General features: G+C 32.2%; 1 protein-coding gene across 1 annotated transcript; it reads left to right on the forward strand.

The window, feature by feature from the left end:
- Positions 1 to 501: 501 nt before the first annotated feature.
- On the forward strand, positions 502 to 5,081 carry LOC107930864 (potassium channel AKT1). The gene is made up of 11 exons (XM_016862621.2): positions 502 to 789; positions 1,504 to 1,869; positions 1,959 to 2,016; positions 2,103 to 2,423; positions 2,514 to 2,759; positions 2,857 to 2,955; positions 3,049 to 3,081; positions 3,193 to 3,378; positions 3,467 to 3,661; positions 3,766 to 3,841; positions 3,921 to 5,081. The coding sequence occupies exons 1-11, from the start codon at positions 623 to 625 to the stop codon at positions 4,802 to 4,804; spliced, it is 2,631 nt and encodes an 876-aa protein (XP_016718110.1). The 5' UTR covers positions 502 to 622; the 3' UTR covers positions 4,805 to 5,081.
- Positions 5,082 to 9,706: the final 4,625 nt, after the last annotated feature.

Here is a 9,706-nt window from a genome sequence, read left to right on the forward strand (position 1 = left end):
ATTTATAATTTAGTCCTTATAATTTAATTTTGTATAAGTTAATGATTCTACTTTTATAATGTTTTAAATTAATATAAATTATTAATATTTTTAACTATTTTCGATAATAAAAGTTTTTGAAAACACTTTGATTTATAAATATTTATTAGATTAAATTGTTTGATTAGAATATTTTCAGAAACACCCTTAAAGTTCTGGCTAACACGAAACTTTTTTTTTCACAAACTCAACGTCATCACCTTAACAAAAATAGTTAAAGGAATTAATAATTTGGACCAATAAATAAAAAATAAATCATACAAAATTAAGTACAAAATTCATAAATTACCACATTAATTAAAGGGGCCAAAACCATAATTTAACCAATCTTATTATTCAATACTAGTGTGCTACACTTTCTATAGTGTCATTGCATTAGCACAGAAATTTACTTCAAAACCAAACAAAATAACCTTTGGTTCCTATATATACATAACCAAAAAAAGGTTCTTTTTTATCTACTAAGAAAAAAAAAAAAGGAGGAAAAAGGTAAAGCCTTTGGTTCCTCTCTCTCTCTATATATAAGTGTTTACACAAGGAAAAGAAAGAGAGCATTTCCAAAAGAGCAGCAGTAAACATAGGCATGTTTCGAGGGTCAGTACTATGCAGGCAAGAAGAGATAGAGCATCTCTCAAGAGAGAGCAGCCATTACAGTCTAACTACAGGGATAATCCCTTCGCTTGGTGCCAGAAGTATCCGCAGGGTTAAGCTCAGGAGCTATATTATTTCTCCTCACGATCGTCGTTACAGGTTGGTCATTATATATATATATAAACAAAGCCTTTGCCTTTTCCCACTTTTTTGTTTGTTTCCAACTCTGTGTTCTTCTTCTTCTTCTTTCTAGTGTGATCAATGTGTAAAAAGTTCATTTCTTTTTCATTTAACGAAGACTGTATTGGGAATATCACCGCACTGAAAATGAAAATCTCGTGAGCCTTTGTTTTGGAAAAAGACAAAGTTCAAAATTTGTCCTTTATGAGATATGGTTCTCTTCGATCTTTGGGATTGCAAAAACTTGTTCTTTTCTAGTTAGTATTATGTATTTTTCACTATTTGGAAAAAAAAGGACTAGACTGAAATTCATTAAGAACAATTATTCATGTTGAAAAACTGTTGTTAACTTTGTCTTTGCATGTGTTTTGAATAGGTATTTAGAAAGTGTCTTCTTTATTTATCACTTTGAATCTATGCTTTTTGCTTTTGCCACCAACCTATTCCTTCATGTTTATTATTCCATTTTTTTACCCTATTGCTCTAAAAAAGAATGGTCTAAAATCAAAGTTGAGGGCTTGATGTGTTAGCTATCTTTAGAAACTTTCCACTTGTACAATGCCTTTCACATTTAGAGGGTGTTTGATGCTTGTTATACAAGGAACTTGAAAAGGTTTAATGAAATTTCTAACACACAAGCTAGAAGGAATAAATGCTGACTGAAAATTTACATAATTGAATTGATTCATGCAGGGTATGGGAGACATTTTTGGTCCTATTAGTCATATACACTGCTTGGGTTTCACCATTCGAATTCGGGTTCCTCGGAAAGCCGGATACGCCACTCGCTGTTACCGATAATGTCGTTAATGGATTCTTTGCCTTGGATATTATCCTCACCTTCTCTGTTGCATACCTTGATAAAGCTACTTATCTCCTCATTGATGACCCTAAGAAGATTGCTTGGAAGTATGGCACTTCTTGGTTAGCTTTCGACGTTATATCCACTATACCATCGGAACTTGCTCGGAGAATTTCACCTAAGCCGCTGCGTTCGTATGGCTTGTTCAACATGCTTCGCCTTTGGCGCCTTCGTAGAGTTAGTGCCTTGTTCTCAAGGTATCAACTCTGTTTTTTTCCACATTGATTGGTGTTGAAATCTGTTTATTACCACTTTTTTGACATGAGTTATTGTTTGGTTTCTACAGATTGGAGAAAGACAAGAACTTCAACTACTTTTGGGTTCGATGTGCGAAACTTATTTGCGTGAGTAACAAGAAAACAAGGCATGTTCTTTATTAGTAATGCAGCTAGCAGTACCATTTATGGGAATTTGTATTGTCTTTTTGTAGGTTACCGTTTTTGCTGTTCATTGTGCTGGATGTTTTTATTACCGTATTGCTGCAAGATACCGTGATCCTGGAAGAACATGGATTGGTGCATCTATGGGAGACAATTTCCATGTACAAAGCTTGTCTATTCGATATGTAACATCCATGTACTGGTCCATCACTACACTCACTACTGTTGGCTATGGTGATTTACATCCTGTGAATACCCCGGAGATGATATTCGACATTTTCTACATGTTCTTCAACCTCGGATTGACAGCATATTTGATTGGAAACATGACAAACTTAGTTGTCCATGGAACTAGCAGAACTAGACAATTTGTGAGTGAATTCTTACTTATCAACTAGCTGTATATGCTTCCATTTTTTTATCCATCTTTGATAATATTTCCTGTATTTGGATATTCACAGAGGGATACAATTCAAGCTGCTTCAAGCTTTGCTCAGAGAAACCAATTGCCTCCTCGCCTACTAGATCAGATGGTTGCACATTTAAGTCTAAAGTACCGCACTGATTCTGAAGGGCTGCAGCAGCAAGAGACTTTGGATTCCCTTCCTAAAGCCATCCGATCGAGCATTTCTCATTATCTATTCTACTCTCTTGTGGATAATGTTTACTTGTTTCATGGGGTTTCTAATGATTTGCTGTTTCAGTTGGTAATCCACTACTTAAAACATGCTAAGCTCTTGTACTGCAATTTACTTCTTTAGTTGATTTCTCATATATATATATATATATGAATAAATGTTGAAGGTCTCAGAAATGAAAGCTGAATATTTTCCTCCAAAAGAAGATGTCATTCTACAAAATGAAGCACCTACAGATTTCTACATCCTTGTAACTGGTGCTGTGGTAAGAAAAATCACACACACATAATCTTTCTTATCCAGAAAAAGGACACTTTGTCTTAAAAAATGGTCCCTAATGTTGTGTTTTGCTTCTCAGGACCTATTGGTTCGAAAAAATGGAGTTGAACAAGTAAGTTGTGTATATATTTATATATATCAATTAAAACACTAGCCTTATATCAATCTTATAATCATGAACCAATGCTAACTGAGTTAAAACATTATCTGCTTTATGTTTAAGGTTGTTGGAGAGGCATCAGCAGGTGACCTTTGTGGTGAGATTGGTGTACTTTGCTATAGACCACAACTCTTCACAGTACGTACGAAAAGATTATGCCAACTACTACGGCTAAACCGTACTACATTCCTTAATATCATTCAGGCTAATGTTGGAGATGGGACCATAATCATGAACAATCTTCTTCAGGTAATGCATGCTGTACTTGACAATATAATTACCCTTTAGCAAATACATGCCAAAGACATGAATTTCTAATGTGTTCTTTTTTGGACAGCATTTGAAAGACATGGATGATCCAATTATGGAAGGTGTTTTAATAGAGACACAGAACATGCTAGCTCGTGGCTCAATGGATTTGCCTCTCAATCTTTGCTTTGCAGCAGTCAAAGGAGACGACTCGTTGTTGAATAAGCTATTGGAAAAGGGGCACAATGCTAACGAGTCCGATGACAATGGAAGAACACCTCTGGTTTGTGACATTCTTTCAGCTTTTTTTATTTGATTTCAATGGAAGGTGATGCTAATCTTTTTAAGTACTTTTTTTTTTTCTGTTTGTTTCCTATGAAAATTTAGCATATAGCTGCATCCAAAGGAAGTGAGAATTGTGTTCTCATCTTACTTGATCATAATGCAGATCCTAACATTAAAGGTATTATCCTCATTCATTAGTATATCATTTGTAATACATGATATGGAAATAATTAATATAAGTTCTTTATATTATGTAGATTCAGAAGGAAGTGTACCACTATGGGAGGCAATACTAGGTGGCCATGACAATATAGCCAAACTACTAAAAGACAATGGGGCAAACATCAATGTTGGTGATGTTGGTCATTTTGCCTGCATCGCTGCCGAGCAAAACGACTTGGACTTACTCAAAGAAATCGTTCGTTACGGCGGGAACGTCATGTGTCCTAGGTACAACGGTTACACTGCTCTTCACGTCGCCGTATGTGAAGGAAACGTTGAAATAGTGAAATACCTATTGGAACAAGGCAGCGACATCGATAAACGCGATATCCATGGTTGGACACCAAGGGACCTAGCTGCACAACAAGGGCACGAAGACATCGAGACGATATTCAAATCATTAACCGAAAAGAAGAAAACTCAACCAATCATGACTATCCCAGAGAAGCATGAAGTACGTTTCCTCGGAAGGTTTACAAGCGAACCGGTCATATCCACGGCAACGTCTGGTGATGGTTTGGATGGATCATCAAGAGGCAAATCTCGACGACCGAGGCGTAAGAGCAGTAACTTCAACAACTCTCTGTTTGGTATAATGTCACAAAATGTCGAGAAGGATTTATTACTATCAGTTCATCAACCAAAAGGTATGAAGGATCCTTTAGTTAAATCAAGTAGAGTGATAATTACTTGCCCTGAAAAAGGAGACACCATTGGGAAGCTTGTTTTAGTACCTGGGAGCATGGAGGAATTGGTTGAGATTGGAGCTAATAAATTTGGGATATTTGGTGGTAAAGTGATGAACAAAGGAGGAGGCGAAATTGATGATATAGAAGTGATTAGAGATGGTGATCATCTTGTTTTTGTGAGTGATGGTTACATGCAACAAGAGATTAATGACAACCAAAACCCTCAATAATGCATTGGGGTTTTCTTAGACCATAGGATAATGCATATATATATATCGAGAGAGATAAGTGTACTTTTATGTCATAATTTGGTTAAATTTTACACTTTATAAGGTCAAAGGTCTTCGGCCTATAAGTTTTAGGGACCCAAGTCACTATCAAAATTCAAGATGGTTTCCTTTAATTGTATGCCAACTTTGAAAAGTGTCCATATCTAATGTTTAATATACAATGTGTAATCTTTGTACAATGTGAAATGTTATTAAAGAGACAAGTAAAATTTTTTAATAGTAGGTTGTCAAAATTGTGAATATTATTTAGAGGCATATGTTATTTATTTATAATAATATTTAAATTTTAAATCATGTATAAATTTGTTAAAATTTTTTAAATTAAAAATTATAATATATTAATAATATTATTATTAATTAGTGAGATTTAGATAACATGTTCAATAAAATTTAGACATAATAATAAATTTAGACATTTTTTAAATTAATTTGACAATTAATTTTTAAGAAAAGAGTCAAATCATTTTTTTAACAGAAATGATGATTGGAACAATAATTTTTAATGTTGTTGGCATAACAACTTGCATATCAGTTCATGTGCACATAATTTGTTTTATATGTCATGTCAACAAGTAATTCAAAAATTATAAAAAATTTTAAAAAATCAAAATTTAAATTAAAAATAATAAAAATTATAAAAAATTAGAATGAAGCACATGTAGATTGTCATGCAAGCTACCGTGTTTAAAAATTCAACGTTTTAATTAGTATTCTCATTGAAAAAAATCATTTTGACTCTTTTTCAAAAGGTTGGTAGTCAAATTTAATTTTTTTTAAAAGGTTGAGGGCACAAATTTAGCTAAATAAAAGAATAAGGGCCAAATTGACAAAAGTTATAAATTTCTAAATCCGAAATTATGTCTAAAATGTAATTTTATTTATTAAAGATTATTTTCATTTAATAAAATATGATTAATGAATTTTTTATGTAAAATTTAAAAATTTTATTAAAATGATATCTTAACTATAATTTATGATTATTTTTTTTTACTAAGGAATAGACTAATTTTAAAAAACACTTGAGAAAATATGTTGTTATAAAAAATTGATACTTCATAGTTTTATACATATTTATATTATAGATAAAAAAATTATTATAAAAGGTAAAAAAATAAAAAAAAATCGATTCTACAATAAAGTTGGTTGTTATAATGAAATGTTGTCCTAGAGAAGACTAGCAATATACTATAATTAAAATTCTTAGCTAAGTTAATGTGACGAGTTAACTAGGAATCAATTTAATTAAAAAATTATTAAAAAAATTATTTTTTACGAAATTATATTATTACGAGTGTATTTTTTAACATAAGACACAATAATTTTTAAAACTTTAATTTTACCATTTAAAAAATTCATTTAAATTTTATATAAGTTTCTAATAATTATAAGTATGTAATAATCTAATTTATTCTTAAAATCTTTAAATATCTGGGTAGTGAAATAGTTGGGCTAAATTGGGCTAAGAATGGTTAACAACATGCAAGCCTGAGTTGAACCCAAAAATTTATTGTATCAAATATATTTTCTAATAAATACTTGGAAGAAAACTTTCGTCCAAAAAAAATGAAGAAATTTTATGCATTCATGTCGATTTTAATAATATTTAGACAATATTAATTGTTAAGGCAAATTTTGATTCTCTAATGTATAAACGTATGTAGTTGTTAGGCACTATTCCACGTAGCCATTCCCCCCACCACTTTCCGAAAAGACCAACGGAATCAACTATATATCCTTTTGTTGCACTTTATTCATTACATAATATTCTTGCTATTTTGTAAGAAAGCCACGTAGGATATTACATGGCACTTTTTGGTCACAAGCTTCACACGCTCCAAATTTCATCACCCACGACCCTCCACAAGTTTTTCTCCCTATTTAAATCCTCCTCACCCTTTCTTATTTAATTACCTCAACCAAACCACAAAACTCATGAGTAGCTCAAGCTCAAGTACCATCATTCATGGTGATGATAATATTACTAAGAAGTACATTCTCATGCATGAAAATGATGATAAAATCGACCGTCATCATGGATATATTTCATTGGCCAAAGGCGATAAAAGTTATGATCATGCTCCACCCGCTTCCGTAGATGGTGATGAAGATGATGACGATCTTGCTCCAGCAGCCTAGGACTAACATCACGTGGAAACCTAATCTATGTAGCCTTAGAGTGCTTCACCAAAACCCTTAGTATGTAGTAGTTGTAGTTTGAGCTTCTTAATGTAGCATATGATGTAATCTCTTAATCTTGTATGACGTACGTTTGGACTTTATTATGTCAATTATAGAGATATGCTATTATCTTATTTTAACTATATACCAAGATTTTGTCAACTTCATAAGAAAAAAAAAGTCCCTGCATCAATCTATCCAGCAAGGGTCAAAGAGACGTCAAACAATTTATATATACATAAAGAAACAGCAGTTATACTAACAAATTGTAATTTTTTTAAAAATTTTACAATTTTTTATATGAATAGTAACAATAAAACTAAAATACAAACAAGTATTGAGTATAATATACAATGGTAAAACATACTGCACTTCTAAGGGGATATTCAATTTTGAACTTTGGGAGCAACTATGAATCTCGAAAAGATTAGTTTCTATGAACTGTAAAACGAACATGTAAGATATATACTTCAGTTTCTAAAAAATTTTAAGTAATTTGATCCAAAAATAAATAGAGGAGAAACACTAATTATTTCCGTGTGTCCTTGAAGTAATTATATTTATACTTATAAATTCAAAAAATAAATAAAAAGTTACATATATGCATTTCTGGATCTAAATGTTGAATGAAATTTGTATCCATATATGAATATATTTGTATTATTGGTACATGTATACGTTATGAAGAAAAGAAAACAAACAAGACAGAAGTGAATAATTATAATCCATTTTCAAACAAATAAATCTAATTTTGTTTTGCAATCACGAAACAAAATAATAGAGACCAAACCTTTTCTTATGAAATTATTAAGAGTAATTAATAAGATTATGGTTTTATCTTTATTCCATCTAGATATGGTGAGATTTTAATTGCAGGGGACCATGCATGTTTATCCGACTTAAGATTCCCCCTAATCACTAAAGCATCATCACACTTTGCTTTAAAACCTTTTTACTGTGTAACGCAACTCTTACTCCAATGCTTATTCACCCACTAATACACGAGTCATTTTAGTGTTTGTGTCTGTGAGGGTGAATTCTAAATATATCATATCTATAGAAAGATATAAAATAAATGAGGATGTTACTTTAAAATTTCAGCTTAGCTCATTAATTTTTTCTTTTTTTTTTTGCGATAAATGATAAATTTATTATGCAAAGAAGTAGAATTCTGCTATGTTAAAACATCAAACAAAACTCCTAAAAACAACATCACACTCCGATCAGTACATAATTGAAAATTAATTACATAAACTCTATAGCACTAACTCCATGTGTTCATTCCTTTGCTGCTCTTTGAATTGCTTTCTATTACGCTTTCCCCAAATCAAGTAAACATACGCAATCCAATTTTATTGTTGAGAAAATATATAATAAAATTTGAAAGCACACGTTAAACATTTATATAATTTTGCAACTACGACTTAAATCTTTGCGTTGTAATGATGATGCGCCTCGCTTTACATATCATGCAAAATCAGCCTATATATGATTCGAGTCCATATTGGCATTTGCCACTAGCAGCTAGCTAGCCCACCATCCTGCCTAAAGACATAAACCATAATATGACTTTTGGATACATCAAAGGCCATGACCGAGTAGAGATCCGAGTAAGAATTTGGTGAATTGTCAGCCTATGTGGCTGGACCCTGTTTCCCCCACCAATGCTCGGCACTTGGTAATACTACTTTATGGTCTTGATTCCACACTCTCCCCGTGCTTGCCTTGTGGCAAATAATGGCTATCCATGCCAATTCCACCATCTCTATACCAACATCTCCCTCTATATATTCATCTTCCATATTCACTGATTCAATCGCACAAGCCACAATTAGATTAGCTGACAATTCGGCAATATGTCTCCTGTTTCCAAGGTTGTTGTCTCATGGTACAAGAAGCATACAGATGATGATGATGATGGGTATACCCATACTCCAGCAACATCATGCATAGAGGGAAATGGCGACGGTGATGATGATGATGATGGAGACTATGACTATGCTCCAGCTGCATAATGATAAGCTAGTCACTATGCTACGCAATCATCAAAACCCTATACATGGGGGGTTTTATCCCAAAAATTTTTCTACTTCTTCTACTATATATGGATCGAGTAATATCTATATGTACTATTTATGTACATGCATAAGCGGCCCCAAACTGCGGACTTAAGGAAAACGTGAGAGGGACATATATTTTGTCATATAAGTTGGTAGGTACTTTACCAACCACTAACAGACGCCTAATCATATTATATGCTTGTAGCCTGTAGGTTACCAATAGATGGCAATCACTGCATTGTTAATAAACTAGTAAACTAGCTAGAGCTTTGTCTTTTGGGGTAGTTGTTGAAGAAATTAATTGAATAATAATATTGTTGTCAGTTTTTGTTTTTTTTCTGAATGAACTTTGTTCCTAATTAAGCAAGTTAACTACTGGTAAAACAAGTTATGTTAAAAATTAATTACTAAAAATATTAGATGCAATTTCAATGAGAGAATTCGAGTTTAAACATTGAATATAACATAATTATAAACAGCAGCCATAAACCTGAAGCAAGTTACAAAAATAGAGCTACCTACATCACTTGCAAAGCCAGAAAATTGATATTGGAAATCAATCATTATGCTAACTTACGATTTTTAAAATTAAAAAAAAAATCAA

This window comes from Gossypium hirsutum, chromosome A07, assembly GCF_007990345.1.
Source record: "Gossypium hirsutum isolate 1008001.06 chromosome A07, Gossypium_hirsutum_v2.1, whole genome shotgun sequence".
Taxonomy (NCBI): domain Eukaryota; kingdom Viridiplantae; phylum Streptophyta; class Magnoliopsida; order Malvales; family Malvaceae; genus Gossypium; species Gossypium hirsutum.

What these genes read in the sequence shown, in the direction of transcription:
- LOC107930864 (XM_016862621.2), top strand. Translation starts at nt 623, where the DNA reads ATGTTTCGAGGGTCAGTACTATGCAGGCAAGAAGAGATAGAGCATCTC. An exon ending in CCTCACGATCGTCGTTACAG is followed by an intron (nt 790 to 1,503) that starts GTTGGTCATTAT and finishes TGATTCATGCAG; the next exon opens with GGTATGGGAGACATTTTTGG. An exon ending in ATGATTTGCTGTTTCAGTTG is followed by an intron (nt 2,760 to 2,856) that starts GTAATCCACTAC and finishes TAAATGTTGAAG; the next exon opens with GTCTCAGAAATGAAAGCTGA.